Source organism: Phoca vitulina, unplaced genomic scaffold, assembly GCF_004348235.1.
Source record: "Phoca vitulina isolate PV1807 unplaced genomic scaffold, GSC_HSeal_1.0 scaffold41, whole genome shotgun sequence".
Lineage (NCBI taxonomy): Eukaryota > Metazoa > Chordata > Mammalia > Carnivora > Phocidae > Phoca > Phoca vitulina.
In genome coordinates this window covers 10,767,616-10,784,930 of record NW_022589744.1, presented here as the reverse complement: position 1 = coordinate 10,784,930, position 17,315 = coordinate 10,767,616, and the positions used below count along the sequence as shown (strand labels likewise).

The following is a 17,315-nucleotide window of genomic DNA, read 5'->3' as shown; positions in this document are numbered from 1 at the left end:
TTCCATTTCTATTTTTTGGAACAGTTTCAGAAGAATAGGTATTAATTCTTCTTTAAATGTTTGGTAGAATTCCCCTGGGAAGCCATCTGGCCCTGGGCTTTTATTTGTTGGGAGATTTTTGATGACTGCTTCAATTTCCTTCGTGGTTATAGGTCTGTTCAGGTTTTCTATTTCTTCCTGGTTCAGTTTTGGTAGTTGATACATCTCTAGGAATGCATCCATTTCTTCCAGGTTATCTAATTTGCTGGCATAGAGTTGCTCATAATATGTTCTTATAATTGTTTGTATTTCTTTGGTGTTGGTTGTGATCTCTCCCCTTTCATTCATGATTTTGTTGATTTGGGTCATTTCTCTTTTCTTTTTGATAAGTCTGGCCAGGGGTTTATCAATCTTGTTAATTCTTTCAAAGAACCAGCTCCTAGTTTCGTTGATCTGTTCTACTGTTCTTTTAGTTTCTATTTCATTGATTTCTGCTCTGATCTTTATTATTTCTCTTCTCCTGCTGGGTTTAGGCTTTATTTGCTCTTCTTTCTCCAGCTCCTTTAGGTGTAGGGTTAGGTTGTGTACTTGAGACCTTTCTTGTTTCTTGAGAAAGGCTTGTGTTGCTATATACTTTCCTCTTAGGACTGCCTTTGCTGCATCCCAAAGATTTTGAATAGTTGTGTTTTCATTTTCATTGGTTTCCATGAATTTTTTAAATTCTTCTTTAATTTCCTGGTTGACCCGTTCATTCTTTAGTAGGATGCTCTTGAGCCTCCATGTATTTGAGTTCTTTCCGACTTTCCTCTTGTGATTGAGTTCTAGTTTCAAAGCACTGTGGTCTGAAAATATGCAGGGAATGATCCCAATCTTTTGGTACCAGTTGAGACCTGATTTGTGACCTAGGATGTGATCTATTCTGGAGAATGTTCCATGGGCACTAGAGAAGAATGTGTATTCTGTTGCTTTGGGATGGAATGTTCTGAATATGTCTGTGAAGTCCATTTGGTCCAGTGTGTCATTTAAAGTCTTTATTTCCTTGTTGATCTTTTGCTTAGATGATCTGTCCATTTCAGTGAGGGGGGTGTTAAAGTCCCCCACTATTATTGTATTGTTGTCCATGTGTTTCTTTGCTTTTGTTATTAATTGCCTTATATAATTGGCTGCTCCCATGTTAGGGGCATAGATATTTACAATTGTTAGATCTTCTTGTTGGATAGACCCTTTAAGTAGGATATAGTGTCCTTCCTCATCTCTTATTACAGTCTTTGGTTTAAAATCTAATTTGTCTCATATAAGGATTGCCACCCCAGCTTTCTTTTGGTGTCCATTAGCAGGGTAAATGGTTTTCCACCCTCTCACTTTCAATCTGGGGGTGTCTTTGGGTCTAAAATGAGTCTCTTGCAGACAGCATATCGATGGGTCTTGTTTTTTAATCCAATCTGATAGCCTGTGTCTTTCGATTGGGGCATTTAGCCCATTTACATTCAGGGTAACTATTGAAAGATAGGAATTTAGTGCCATTGTATTGCCTGTAAGGTGACTGTTACTGTATATTGTCTGTGTTCCTTTCTGGTCTATGTTGCTTTCAGGCTCTCTCTTTGCTTAGAGGACCCCTTTCAAGATTTCTTGTAGGGCTGGTTTCGTGTTTGCAAATTCCTTTAGTTTTTCTTTGTCCTGGAAGCTTTTTATCTCTCTTTCAATTTTCAATGACAGCCTAGCTGGATATAGTATTCTTGGCTGCATATTTTTCTCATTTAGTGCTCTGAATATATCCTGCCAGTCCTTTCTGGCCTGCCAGGTCTCTGTGGATAGGTCTGTTGCCAATCTAATGTTTCTACCATTGTAGGTTACATATCTCTTCTCCCGAGCTGCTTTCAGGATTTTCTCTTTGTCTCTGAGACTTGTAAGTTTTACTATTATATGTCGGGGTGTTGACCTATTTTTATTGATTTTGAGAGGGGTTCTCTGTGCTTCCTGGATTTTGATGCCTGTTTCCTTCCCCAAATTAGGGAAGTTCTCTGCTATAATTTGCTCCATTATACCTTCTGCCCCTCTCTCTCTTTCTTCTTCTTCTGGGATCCCAATTATTCTAATGTTGTTTCGTCTTATGGTATCGCTTATCTCTCGAATTCTGCCCTCGTGATCCAGTAGTTGTTTATCTCTCTTTTTCTCAGCTTCTTTATTTTTCATCATTTGGTCTTCTATATCACTGATTCTCTCTTCTGCCTCATTTATCCTAGCAGTTAGCGCCCCCATATTTGATTGCACCTCATTAATAGCCTTTTTGATTTCTACTTGGTTAGATTTTAGTTCTTTTACTTCTCCAGAAAGGGTTTCTCTAATAACTTCTATGCTTTTTTCAAGCCCAGCTAGTATCTTTAAAGTGATGATTCTGAACTCTAGATCTGACATCATACTAATGTCCATATTGAGTAGGTCCCTGGCAGTCGGTACTACCTCTTGCTCTTTTTGTTGAGGTGATTTTTTCCATCTTGTCATTTTGTCCAGAGGAGAATAGATTAATGAGAGAACAAAATGCTAACAGGGTAACAACGTTCCCAGAAAATATACTCTAAACAAATCAGAAAAGACCTGAAGCAGTGGGAAAAGAAAGGGAAAGAGAGAAAAAAGAAAAAGAAAAAAAAAAAGGAAATGAAAAAGATGAAGATAAAAACAAACAAAAACAGAACAAAACAAAAAAAAAATAGAATGTGATCAACTATGATCAGGCTGGTATATAGATCAGTGCCACACACTAGATTTTGGGTGTATTTGGTCTGTTAGAAGAAAGTGCCTCCCAAAATTTTAAAGAAAGAAAAACTTATATATGTACAAAAATAAGGGTTGATATGACGAAGGGATGGAATATGACTGTAAAGATGGAAATTATAAAAAATTTTATAAAAGGAATTGATAAGAAGTTGTTTGAAAAAAGAAAGAAGAGGATTTAAAAAAAAAGAAAAAAGAAAAAAAAGGGAGAGAATGTGATCAGGCGGGGAGTAGAAAAAAACCATACAATAGAGATTTAGGGTATATTTTGATCTGTTAGAAGAAACTATCTCAAAATTTTAAAGAGAGAACAACTTATATATATATGCCAAAAATACGGGTAACTACTATGAAGGGATAGAATATGACTCTGAAAATAATGAAAAATAAAAATGAAAAATAAATTTTTTTTTTTTAAAAAGGGATTGATAAGATGTTGGTTGAAAAAGGGAAAAAGAAAAATTCAAAAAAAAAAAAAAAGACAGTTAAAAAAAAATTTACTTTGAAAGACTACAGAATCATGGTAAAAAAGCCATGAATTCTATGTGCATTATTCCCCTAGAGCTGGAGTTCTGCCGTTCTCATTGATCAGTAAACTTGGTCTTGGCTGGCTGTTCTCGCTGATCTTCTGGGGGAGGGGCCTGTTGCCGTGGTTCCCAAATGTCTTTGCCGGAGGCAGAATTGCCCCGCCCTTGCCGGTCCGGGCTAAGTAACCTGCTCGGGTTTGCTCTCCGGAGCTTTTGTTCCCTGCAAGCTTTCCGTACAGCTTTGGAGGCGGAGAGTGAAAATGGCGGCCTCCCAGTCTCCGCCCCGGAGGAGCCGAGAACTTGGGGTCCCGCTCCTCAGTGAGCCCCCAGAGAAAAGCCGTCAGTCACTCCCGTCTCCCCGGTCTCCGGCCACACTCCGCGCTCACCCGGCCTGTGACCGCGCGTCTCTGTCTCTGGCACCCGACCCCGGGTGGAGTCTCCAAACCCAGCAGATCCCCGCGGTGCGCTCCCGCGCCGCTCCTCCCGGGGGAAGAAGGTGAGTCTCCCCGGATCTGCCGCTTGTTGGGTCCCTGCTGGAGGAGCAGTGGCCCGACTGTGCCGCGGATCACGGTCTATGGCAACCCCGAGCTGAGAGCCCGCGCCTCGGCTCCGTCTCTGCAGCCGGCTTCCCCGCTCCGATACCTGGGAGCTCTGCCGCACTCAGGCACCCCCGGTCTTTCTGTGACCCCGAGGGTCCTGAGACCACACTGTCCCGCGAGGGTTCCACCCCCCACTTCGCCACCAGAGTGACGTCCCTCAGCAGAGCAGACTCTAAAAGTTCCGATTTTGTGCTCCGCGGCTCTATCGCTTGCCAGAAGCGGCCGACGGAGGCCCCTCCCCCGCCGTCTATCCTCCCGAATATCGCCTCGGATTCACTTCTCTGCACGTCCTACCTTCCAGAAAGTGGTCGCTTTTCTGTTCAGAGAGTTGTTGCTCTTCTTTTCTTCGATCTCCTGTTGAGTTCGTAGGTGTTCAGAATGGTTTGATCCCTATCCAGCTGAATTCCTGAGAGGAGACGAAATCCAGGTCTCCTACTCCTCTGCCATCTTGTTCCACCCCCCCCTCAGTATTCTCTGTGCTTTTTGATAAGCTTCAACATTTCAGAATTATAATGAATTTTCATGTGTTCACACAATGGGATACTGTGCAGTCATTGAAAATAATGAGGATGAAATGTGGATGACAAAATGTCTGTGAGGTGGATATAAATATATACAGCCCACCCTGAACAACGGTGGGAGGGGGGTTAGGAGTGTTGACTCCTGTGCAATTGAAAATCCACATATAACTTTTGACTCCCCCAAAACTTAACTACTTAGTCTACTGTTGACTGGAAGCCTTATTGATAGTACAGTTGATCAACACATATTTTGCATGTTATATATTCCATTCTGTTTTCTTCCAATAAAGTAAGCTAGAGAAAGGAAAATGTTATTAAGAAAATCATAGGGAAGAGAAATACCATACTGTACTGTATGGCATTTACTGAAAAAAATCTGCATACAAGTGGACCCGTGCAGTTCAAACCCATATTGTTCAAGGGTAAACTGTACATATATTTTTAGAAAGCAATTGCATTTTTATTTAAGATAGGAGTTTTGAAACAGTGGCATCACAGGTAATTTTTGTTTTACATTTCCCAAATTTTGTAATTAGGTATTAATAGCTCTGTTAGTTAGGTATTAATAATAATGGCTCCTATGATTGACTAATAGCCAACAAAAGTTGATTGTCCAGTGCTCAGGTCACAAATACAAGTCTCATTTACTTCTTCCCCAGCCCAATGTTGCAGGCACCTATCGCTGAGGCTAAGGCCTCGCCTGTCCACCTTTGGGTGTTCTGATCTGCCTTCCACGACATGCTTCCTGCTGCCCATGACCCTTGCAGATTGCTCTTGTGCTTGGCACAACCATTCCTTGCCAGTGAAAGCCACCGGTGATACAGTGACAGCCCTGGGTGGGGGGAGATACTGATCACCCCTTTGCCATTCTGCTCAGAACTACTGTCCAGACCTGGGTTCAGACCACCCCCAGGGGTTCTTTTTTCTTTTCTTTTTCTTTTTTAAGTAGACTCCATGCCCAGCATGGAGCCCAACTTGGGGCTCGAACTCACAACCCTGAGATGGAGACCTGAGCCGAAATCAAGAGTCGGACACCCAACCGACTGAGCCACCCAAGTGCCCGGATCCTCCAGGGGTTCTTATTTGACAGCAGCAACAGTTACACAGTTTGGGGTCCAGCACAAAATGAAAATATGGGACTCTTTGTACAAAAATATTGAGAAGATCTCAAAATAGTGACAGCAGGGCATTAAAGCAATTATAGGGCCCTTCCAAAGGTAGAGCCCCATGTGACTGTCCACCCATGAAGCTGGACTTACTTGGGAGTCTCCCATCCCAATTCTCATCTGCCTTCATGTGGCCATAGACTGCTCGTGCCTCACCCCACTGGAAAAATTCAGGTGTCTTCACACCGACTGACCCTGGTCCCCAAACCAGGGGAAGAGCTAGCCCCTCATTCCTACCTGAGCCTCACCTCCTGTGTCCTCATCAGCTGCCCCCACACTGACCTCCTTCTGGGGTGGCTGAAAGTTAGGTCATCTGTTTCCTCTACAGGAAAGTCTACTCCCACCCATAGGGTGAGGTCTGGCTCCACAGCCCCAATAAGCTTTATAGGGTGACATCAGTTCATTACCTAAGTCTGGCTATTAATAATCTTAAGTCTGGGTGTCCAGTCTTAAATGACACCATGTATGGGACACAACTACCTCAGTTCTTTTTCAGTCACTTCTCATTAAAGATTTAAAAATATTGAAAAAAGAAAAAAAAACAGGGGGCGCCTGAGTGGCTCAGTTGGTTGAGCGACTGACTCTTGATCTCAGCCCAGGTGGAGTCAAGCCTACTTAAAAAAAAAAAAATTGGGACCCAGCTTCCCCTGGGATTACCATGGGGTCCTCTTGTTTTTGCATGACTAGCCTACAGCTAACACACCCTCATTTTCCTTGGAAAACACTCTTCCAGTCGTGACCGATAGGGCTTGGGTGGGACCGACTCCTCCTCCAGGGGTGGACACATGACTCATTTCTGTCCAATAAGCATTAGATCTAGGACTTTAGTGGAAACTAGCAACCCTGGGGCTGTGACCTGGACCTGCTGGCAGTCATGTGACCCCATGAGGTGAGGCCTTCCTGTGAAGAAAGCCGAATTAGAGGGAAGAATGTTGAGAGACAGAAAGAGACAGATGCCATTGTTTGAATCCCTGGATCCAACTGAACAGCATCCCCAGGCTTCTCAGTTACATGAGCCAATGGATTTTCTTTTTTTGTTTAGATGGTTTGACTTGGGTTTTGTCACTGGCAACCAAAAGGGTCCTGACCACGGGAGTTCCCCTTTTAGTGGCAACAGTGATGCCTGGATTGCTTACGTTGTGCTGTGGAAATCAGACAAGACAGCTTATATGCAAGTGCTCTGCAAACTGTAAAGGGCTGTTTGAATGGAATGACCAAGGAAGTACAGTTGGCGAGAGGCCTAGCCAGGTTAAAAGCCTAGTTTTCTTGACACCCCAAGTCCCTTCTCTTCTTTAGCTAATGAGCTGCCTCCTGCTCTAAGCAAATCAGTGAGCAAGTAGGGGGTGGACAGGGCAGGGGCTGGACAGGGCAGGGGAGGACAGGGCAGGGGGTGGGCCAGACAGTTGGTGGTCAGGGATTACTCTGTGTAGTCTTCTCATGTGTTTGCGGTGCTGCACTATGATGTCTGGAGGAGACCTGGCTTTTTGGGCATGGGGGAGTGAGGGTTCTTGAGGGCATGACTGCAGAGCTCACCTGGCCCCTTGCCTCTGTCTTTCCCAAGTTGCTCTTCATCGGCCAACCTGTCATCCCCAGAGGTCAGAGCTCTGGCATTTTTGGGTTTGGATTTTTATCATCTCAGATCTTTGGAGATGTTCAGGGAGGGGGTGCCAGTTTTGCTTCTACTTACCCAACTCTGCCAAGCTTGGGCCATGGATCTTTACTCCAGGCACTTCTCAGAAGTACACTGGAGAACTCCTCCTTGTCTTGGACACGGACTTGAAGGAATTCCTACCTTGCGGGCCCAGAGCCATTCTGACCTTCAGCGCTGGGACCCCCTCCTGGAGCTGTAGATTTTGCAGCCCTTCAGATCAGTCCCTGAGTCAGGACTCAGAACTTGGTAGCCTGAGGGAGCTGTGAACATTTGACCTGGTTCCCCAGCGCCCACTTCCCACTTCCTATGACCTTTAAGACGTCGTCATAGACACTGAAGTTCATGTGTCATATTGGGCTAAGGTCAGATGTGGCCTGAGTTGTCTCCATGCCAGCCCAGGGACCCGCCTAGCCTGCCACACTCAGTTCCTTGGGGGTAGGGAATGGCCCCTGTTCCCAGGTGTTTAGGAGCACACAATGCTGAATTCATTCTCAAGATTCTCAACCGGCGACATCCAGTTTCAAGGAGGGCACATGGGATGGGGTGGTGGTGGGATATGAAGAAATGGCCCCAATCACCTTTTTCTTCTTTCATGGTTCTCTCCCCTGAAACCCAAATCCCTAAGGCCCTGACAAGGGCACTGAGAGAAATGGAGGCAGAGATATAAGATGACAAATGTCGGTGCGTCTGATGGAGTCTCCTGAAGAGGGAACATCCCCACCCCCTCTTCTCCCAATCAGGTCAAGTCCTGGGCATTCTCAAGCTCAAAGGCAAGCGGTTCCTAAAGGAGGGCAGGAAATGAGATCTGGAGAGAACAGCACACCCCCTTCCCCTGACACTAGGGTTAAGTACAGCCGGGGAGGCAGAGGTCAGGGGAGAGAGGCCCCGAGGTAGAAGGGGCGGCTATAGGAGTTGCACATCCAAGCTGTGCTCATAGTATAGCCAACCATCATACCACATTGGCCTGGTTTCATTAGACATCTGAATCCCCCAAGTCTCTCTTTTTCTGGATTTCATGCTTAGCAAACAATCCCCTGATTATAATATGGTTTGTCATCTTGAGCAATACATCAGTCTTGTGAGTTTGATTAACATGAGTGTGCCTGGAGAGATGGATCTACTCTTGTGTGAGTGAGCAAAACCAGGCACTAGTCCTAGAGAGCTGGGGGCTACACTGGACTGCTGTCGACAACCTACATGTGACTGCTTTAACCCCCACCCTTGGCCATGTGATCCCCTTGGCAAAGCTCTTTGCCTTCTGCTGACCCTGCCCCATTGGATCTCCAGCTATCTGGGGTTGGAGTCTGGGCTCTGCCACTTATTAGCTGGGTGACCTCAGGTAAGTTTCTTAATGTTTCTGTGGCTTGTTTACTCATTTTTTTTTCTTTGTAAAAAGATTTTATTTATTTATTTATTTTAAAAAAGATTTTATTTATTTATTTGACAGAGAGAGAGACAGTGAGAGAGGGAACACAAGCAGGGGGAGTGGGAGAGGGAGAAGCAGGTTTCCTGCAGAGCAGGGAGCCTGACATGGGGCTTGATCACAGGACCCTGAATCAAGACCTGAGCTGAAGGCAGATGCTTAACAACTGAGCCACCCAGGCGCCCCAAAAAGATTTTATTTATTTATTTGAGAGAGAGAGAGAATCTCAAGCGACTCTGCTCTCAGCACAGAGCCCGACGCAGGGCTGATCTCACAACCCTGAGATCATGACCTGAGTTGAAATCAGGAGTCGGCTCCTTAACCGACTGAGCCCCCCAGGCGCCCCTCGTTTACTCATCTTTAAAATGAGATTAAAATAGGGTTGTTGTAGGATTGGATGATGTAAAGGCTCAGAACAGTGCTCGGCACATAAGTGCTTTTAGGGGTTTGCTGCTATTATTTAAATTCCCACAATAACTACCTGCTGTGACCTTGAGCAAGTAATTTAATTTTTTTTCCATCTGGCCTCCATTCCCTATTTATAATATGAAATTAATAATAACATATCCTGGAAAAAGCATGTGGTAAGTGTTAAGTGTCACAGCATATATTAAATTATTTTGTAAACTGTAAAATACTCCACTGATGAACCATGTGTTAATTTTTATCATTTATTACTAACAATTATTAGTCTCACTGGGTCCCTCTAGATTATAGCACAGAGATGATTTTATACTTCTCAGTTCACAACCTTATAAAACCTGAGAAGGGGACCAGGAGAACGGGGAAGAATCTGGGTGAAGACTGCCCCCCACAGAGGGAGGAGGATACTGAGGGGCTGGAGGGAGCTCTGCCTCATCTGGACTAAGTCTCTACCAGCAACGCCATTCCTTCTGAAGGTTAAGGGTTTCTCTATGTGAAGTTGGGAGGGGCTGGAAGAAGCAAGGTCTACCAGTTCCTGAAGTCCCCTGCGGGTATTGCTCTGATACATGACAGACAGATCTGCATTTTAGTAAGCAGGCTTTCTGGGAGTGGTGTGGATGCAAAATTCAAATGGCAGAGGGAGGAAGAGGAGGAGGAGGAGTTGGAGAAAGGTTTGCTTTGCCTTTAAAAGGCCCTTAACAACAAAAGATAAGGAGGGATAGAGACCAAGAACACATTATCACTGGCTCTGCCTATAGCTTGTGAGAGGAGGTGTGTGTATGTGGCAGCTAAGGGCGGAGGACTAGTGGTTCAAGACACCTAAAAGTATGCCATTCCAGGGGCGCCTGGGTGGCTCAATCGGTTAAGCACCTGACTCTTAGTTTCAGCTTAGGACATGATCTCAGGGTCGTGGGATTAAGCCCCGCATCAGGCTCCACACTCAGCGCAGAGTCTGCTTGAGATTCTCTCTCTCCCTCTATTTCTCCCCTGCTCTCTCTCTCTCTCTCTCTAAAATAAATAAATAAATCTTAAAAAAGTAAGCCGTTTGCAGAAGCACAAAGTATTAAATAACACCCTAATGTGGATGGGTCAAAACTGTCTGCTAATAAGCAGAAATACAAATAAGAAAGGAGGGAGCAGACTTTGGCATCAAGGTCAGTGAAACAGGAATTACCTGCTAAGGGATTCTTGAGCTCTGCCTGTTTTAACAATTATTTTCATAGGACCTTGCTACCTTGAGGAGTAGGGTGAGATCTGGGGAGGTTTTGACTGGTAGGGTCAGTGAGGGGTTAACATTTCCAGATCTGTTGTTTGCTGCTGGCTTGGAGCTCTCTCACTTGGCCCCAGAAAACCTCCTCTGGTTGTCTGGTGGGAGGATGGTCCAGGGCTGCTCCCAACTGGGGAAGTGCATTGCCTGAGTGCTCTGTGAGTTGGCAAAGGAGCTGTGAGCTCCATTCTCACTTGCCATCTCTGGGGACTGCTTCTCTTGCCTGAGAAGGGGAGGCTGGAAGCAAGGAGCACACTGGGATAAGGTTAGAGCCACTTCAAATTTTCCGTTTAACTGTTCCCTAGCCTGGTGCTCACCTCTGTCTGTTTACATCCAGCAAAGCTGGGTTTCCTGCCCTTGAAATGCAGGAAGTCAAAGCCACTCCCCAAAACAGCTTATAGGAGGAAATATTAGTGGACTAACACTAGTGAGTCTCAGATATTTTCTCCCCAAAGACCCAGGAACTCCAAATTAGAGGGACGAGTGCTTGGGGAGGAAAGCCCGAAGGGTTTGGAAAACGAGCTTTGAGATGTTGCACCAAGTCACCTTCATTTCCTGCTAAGGTTACCCAAGACAACCAACCAGCACCACTCCCCAAGCCAGCTGCCTGCTCTGGGATCTGGCAGGATGGACAGATCAGTCAAAGGAGTCCCAGACGACCCGAGATCCTCAGTGACGTTAACACACACTTCATTTATTTATCTGAAAACCTCCAGAGCAAGCAAGAAAGGAAAACAAGCAAATGGAAACATTCAACAGTGGGCAACTAACGTTTCCTGGCTTTTTTGTTTGTTCCTGAGCTGAGGATGGAAATCTGGCAATACTGGAGCTAATGCTCTCACTCTGGTTTTACATATTTTTCTTTTTAAAATATTTTATTTATTTCATTTGAGAGAGAGAGAGAGGGAGAGAGCACAAGCAGGGGGAGAGGAAGAGGGAGAGGGAGAAGCAGACTCCCCCCTGAGCTGGGAGCCCGACATGGGGCTCAATCCCAGGACCCTGGGATGATGACCTGAGCCAAAGGCAGATGCTTAACCAACTGAGCCACCCAGGAGCCCCATATTTTTTCTTTAAAAAACCAAAAAACAAAAAACAAAAATCCGACACTGCTTTATTGAGGTATGATGAACTCATTTGAAAGTAAAATCTCTTCACCTATAGGGTACAGGTTTTCCTGTGGAACTGGATTCTTTTACCACAAATTTGTGTTCCATGAACATTGTTTAATTGAAAAAAAAAAAGTTCCCAAAGGATAAAGAATAGTAGAGGGAGATAGAATAGTGGGTATGGCCTTTTGCAGGGATGGCTCTTTCCTTGGTAAAATTTTCTGGCAGGGAGGTAAAATGCTGCTGAATCCAGAACTTTCTCCAGGATTAGTGGGCGATGACCCAGTGGGAGAGCTAGGCTGGCTGGTGTGTGGAACTCCAGCTTTCTTAAATATTAACTCTTAATCGGAGGCCATTTCAAATTGAGATTAGAAGTAACCTTTTCAGAGGTTTCTTCCTGGGTATCCCTCTGTATCTTCCTGTATCTTTCTTAGGGCACATCTGAGACTCTACACAGTATTATAGCAATGTATGTGCTTGTCTTATAGCCACAAGCTTATTGAAAGTGGGAACAATTTGTGTGTGTGCATGTGTTTTCTCTAAAATACCCAGTGTAGTTTCTTATGCTTTGGGCATGCTCAATACATGTTTGCTGAATGAATAGATAAGGTGCGTGGACCACTTAGGGATGTGGAAATCACAGGATGAGCCATAGACAGGGAGGTGAAGGAACAGTGCAAGTGAAGAGGGAGGTACTAGAGATGACCTCTTGCCTTTCCTACTTAGCTAGAAGAGGTGTTAGAGCAGAGTCAGAGGGAATGGAAATCCCTTGTAGTACAGAGACCTTGATAATTCAATTTTTTCCCCACAAGAACCAAGCCCTGGATGAATGGATGGACAGACCACATCTTTCTGTCCCCTGGTCAATAGTCTTTCTGAGATGCTACAGAGGAGAGTGACTTTGGTTTAGTAATTATTTGCCTCTCTTGGAACAACACCGGCATGTGGGTGTGCATCAGAGTGCTGGTGATGGTGAATCAGGAAGTAAGCTCTTGAACTGAAGTCTCTGTCCTGATTCACTAGCATCTGGGGCAAAATTCCATGCTTCATTTTTCCTAGGGTTTATGGCCAGGCCCTGGCACCACAAGAATCCAGTCTGTGGGCTGTTCCTGAGCTTCTAGGTCACACCATTGCCCTTGATGGCTCTCAAGACTATACTGGTAGCAAGAGAGGGCTAGGAGTTCTCTCAGCAAAAGAGCAGCAAGGTTGTTCACATGTTTTAAATTATTTAGTTGCATCAAATATTCAGATTTGTGAGAACAACAGCAACTCTATTTAAAAACTCCAAGCATGTGATGGATGAACTCAATGTTTCCAAGCAGTTCCCAGCTTCCAGCCCACACTCCAGGAATATGTTAAGAGTTACTCAAGCTCATCTGGGTCACCCTCTAACTCTTGGGACTAGCTAAAGTGCCAATGCCATCCAAAGCTGGTGGTATTTGGCATATGCTTTTCATATAAGTGAATTTTAATGAGAAGTTTTATTGGGTCCCCTGCTTCACCTCCCAGAGAAAGGAAATATTCAACTTAGGAAATCAGATTTGGGGTGTTCACATGGAAGTCTTGATGGTGGGTGTGTGAGCTTAATCCCATGGGATTGTGCCTGTGAAGAATGTGTGTGTGTGAGTATGTGTGTCTGTGTATGGAACTGCTGCTCTTCTCACAAAAATTCATTATTTTGAGTGACGCTCAATGTGACACCTATTGAAGTTGCTCTGAAGCCTGAGATATGTACCCTAATAACCACCGTTTACTAAATGCTTCCTATATGCCAGAGAAACACATATTTACATCTACATATTTACATTATATCATCTAACATCTTCCCTCAAAAGACAATAAGCCAGATAATATTATTCTTATTTTATAGATAAGAAAAGAAGGCTCATAGATGTCATTCAAAGTTCTATCAATCAAGTTCTATCTGATTCCCAGCCTGGGGTTTCTATCCACCATAAAGCAATGTCTCATCCTTAGCAAGTTCCTAAAACTATCCTACATAAAATCTGGCAGCCCTGTCAAAACATTAAATGATACTCCCTCCTCTATAAAAGTAACCTCAGGGGGGAGTATGTGGAACGGGGTGTGTGGGGGGTTCCTGGGAAGCTGGCAAGATTCTATCTCTTTATTTTGGCAGTGGTTGCACAGAGGTGCTTACTTTGTGATAATCCAGCAGGGTGTACACGCATGATTTGGGGTTTCCTTGTGGTTATTATACTTCAATAAAAAGTTGATCTAAAAGATCATCCTTCCCAGCAGTGAATGTTGGAGGGAAGTCCTGCTTCCCATGGCCAATATGTTCAAATGAATCAACAAAAATTTCTTGGATTCTATTATATAGCAAACTTAAAAATAATACAAATATGTTGATACTCTACCCCTTTACATAAAGATTCTTAGGTGGATCACATTAAAAAGTCATTCACAATAATAAAATAATATTAGGAGGAGGTGATCAACATTACATGAAAAAGAAAATTCTCTATACACATGTTACTCTGTCGGGAACCACAGAAGGTTTAAGTCCAGCTTTGGCTCTCAAGATGCTCACAACCAAGCTGAAGAAACCAAGCATTCACTAGTAGTAAGTAGACACTTGTCTTCAAATATATTGGAAGTTGTCGAAACAGGCTCTCTCCCAATTTGGTGATAAATAAACCCAAGGGAAGTGAAGTTCTTGTGGGCTACATCCTGTATTTCATATGTGGGTCACTGAAGTGGGAAAGACCACACTTGTCAATAATTTGAAAACTTTGTCCTCCAAATCTTAAAGTGCCAAAATGAATATTTACATCTTTATAAGATAGCTTAAACTTGGAGAGAACCAAATATCTAATTACCAGGATGATTTTGTAACTGATTTGTAATTATGTTCCTTAGCTTGCATGCAGTTTCTGCTGGGTCTAGATTCACAACCTCAAAGAACACAGATCTTATTCTAGTTTACTTCAAACTGCAACCATTTTAAAACTTCCTGGCTGGGACAGTTGTTATAAATTTCTCTTTTTCTCTATACCTCAGGGGTTCAGGGACCTGGAGGAGAAGTCACATGGACTATTCAAATTTACAGACGCACTTCTGTTAGTAGTTGATTTTCCTTCATTTGCGTCAGAAATAGCCAGTGTGACGCAGGCCCATGTGTCTGAAACTTTAGAAATGAAACTTTAGAAAATGAAACTTTGCATATTTATTTCCTAGGGATTGTTTTAAAATACAAATTCAGATTCGGTAGGTCTGGGGTGGGGCCTGAGATTTCACATTAAAAATTTTTTTATTTATCTATTTTATTTATTTTTTTATTACGTTGTGTTAGTCACCATACAGGACATCATTAGTTTTTGATGTAGTGTTCCATGGTTCATTGTTTGCGTATAACACCCAGTGCTCCACGCAATACATGCAATATGTGCCCTCCTTAATGCCCATTATTTATGTATTTTAAAGAGAGAGAGATAGCATGAGTGGGAGGGGCAGAGGGAGAGAGAATCTCAGGCGGGGCTCGGTCTCACGACATTGAGATCATGACCTGAGCTGAAACCAAGAGTTGGTCGCTTAACTAACTACGCCACCCAGGCGCCCTCACATTTTTAACAAGCTCTCAGGTAATGCCAGTGCTGCTGGCCTGTGGACCACACTTGTGAGAAAAAAGTTATTAGACTTGGAGTCAGAATTCCAGGCTTTTAGTACCAGCTCTGCCATTTACTACCTTGTTTTCTTAGACAAGTCACTTCCCCTCTTTGGACTTTAGTTTCCTCAAATACAAACTGTGTAATAGGGGAAGAGGGTGAATTGGATTATTTAAGAGATTGCATTCATGGGATTTTTATTATTTATTTAAAATTTTATTTATTTATTTAAGTAATCTTTATGCCCAACAAGGGGCTCGAACTCAGGACCCCGAGATCAAGAGTCACATGCTTTTCCAACTGAACCAGCCAGGTGCCCCACATTCATGGAATCTTTAGAGTGATATTTTTATTTAAATAATCTCCAAGTATAGGACCATGTACAGCTTTTCAGGGGACTAACAGATAAATTGGTATTAGCAAAGTAGGCTATATAAGGGCTCAATGAGGAGGGCAAAGCAAGGGATGAGGAGCAATCCATGACTTCTTATGGGAAATATAAGGCTCTGATTCTTTTGAAGTGATGGATTTTGGATTAAAAGACTTGCCTAGAGAGAGGCTGCTACTTTTCCCCAACAATCACTTCAAGAGGAAACCTACATTATTGAGATTTGAGTTGCATAAGAAATTTGAATGAGGGAAGCAAGGGATGAGTTAGAGCTTTGAAATAAGCAAACACTTTCGGGTGGCTGGAGGGCAGCTTTCTGGAGCCAGGAGGCAGTCTAATTTGAAAATAACAGTTTGTTTCTGCTGTAGATCATTTCTATGTCTAATTTCACCCTGGAATTCAGGTCTTTGACCATAATGGCCAGACCTGGCAGGGCCGGAGCTTGGGAGGCACGGGTGAGAGGACAAACGGCCTTCCAGAAGGGTCACGGACGGACAGGGTGCTCAGGGGACACAAGAGTTCAAATGGATGAGAGGCAGGAGGAAGTGAGTGAGAACGGGACACAGGTGATTTAAAAGAATTGAACGGAGCTCCTGATAATCTGAGTCTCTGGCGTCGGCCCCTCCCCCAGTGTTTACGCATATCTGTTTTGAACCGCAAACAGGATCAAACAGAAAGCGTTCACAGGCTCACAGATATGGGCTAGTTTCTCTTTAAGTCCCGAAGCCAAGTCAGGGGAGCGGAGAGAACTCCTGTTGACGGCGCCCTCTCCCAGCGTTGGGATGGGGGCAGGGGACTGCAGGAGATTCTTACCTTATGCAGGACGTGCTCATTGAAGTCACGGCTAGCTCCCCACTGGTAGGAGTCCAGTCTCTGCTGGTCCATGCCCGGAGTGGAGCCCACTGCTTCTCGCCTTCCCAGCGTTCTGCGTCAGCGCTCCCAGCAGCTCGGTCCAGGTTCCGCTAGGTGCGGCAAGCTCGGATCTAGCCCCACGGGCCGGGCCGCATCCAGTTTCAGCACTGGACAGCTCCCGCGGCTGTGGCGGCGGCGTACCTAGTACGTGGTCGGGGGTGGGGGTGGGCGGCAGGCAGCCCCTCCCCTCCGTAACCGCGGCGTTTCAGCACCAGGAACAGCGATCGATAGTGTCCCTCTGCGCCTGGGACCCGAGTTCTGAGATCCCGTCCGCTCAGAATTCCCTGTCTTGTGACTCCAAGATGCTGGCACAGACTCAAGATTTCAGTCTCACTGGTGGTCTGTGCATATCTGGTTCAGCTACCGGACTTCGGAGGCTCAGCGTCCGGCTGCGTCCCCAGGGCATTGCGGTCTCGGGAGATCACCCTTCCTGATTCTCAGTGAAAGAGCATCCCCGTCATACCGCGGAGCTCAGCTCTCCTCCCGCGTTTGCAGGGGTGAAGTCCTGGCGCAGCTTCTCTTTTGGTCCCTGGACAGCTCCCTCCAGTATGTATGAGGCTTGCGAGTCCTTGAAGTCCTGAATTACTTTGCAAAATTCTGCTTAACCACATTTTCCCAGGGAGAGGGTCTAGAGCTTTAATAACACTCTCCAGGGTGCTCGTGACCCACAAAAGTGAGGAACAATTGGCTCAGGAGAGGCAGAATGGTGGTTTGATTAAGAGTGCAGGCTCAGAGTTCAAATGTGAGCTCTGAAAATTACTAGTTGTGTAACCTTGGGCAAGTTACTCAACTTTCCCTAAGTGTCCACAAAATAGAGACAATAATTGTACCTACACTCTGGTGTTGTTCCGAGGATTTAGTAAGTTAATTTATGTAAATAGCATTGAAGGATGCCTGGCATGTATTAAGAACACAAAGAATGTTTGCTATTATGCACTCTGGGCAGGGAGATGGG

General features: G+C 44.6%; 1 protein-coding gene across 2 annotated transcripts in view; it reads right to left on the bottom strand.

Moving 5' to 3' along the window:
- RAB37 (RAB37, member RAS oncogene family) overlaps positions 1–16,794 on the bottom strand; it is a 63,068-nt gene extending 46,274 nt beyond the window's left edge. For both annotated transcript variants that reach the window (XM_032429891.1, XM_032429893.1), the window contains exon 1: positions 16,262–16,794. In XM_032429891.1, coding sequence (XP_032285782.1) covers positions 16,262–16,333 — 72 coding nt within the window. In that variant the 5' untranslated portion in view covers positions 16,334–16,794. The remainder of the gene's footprint in view (positions 1–16,261) is intronic.
- Positions 16,795–17,315: the final 521 nt, after the last annotated feature.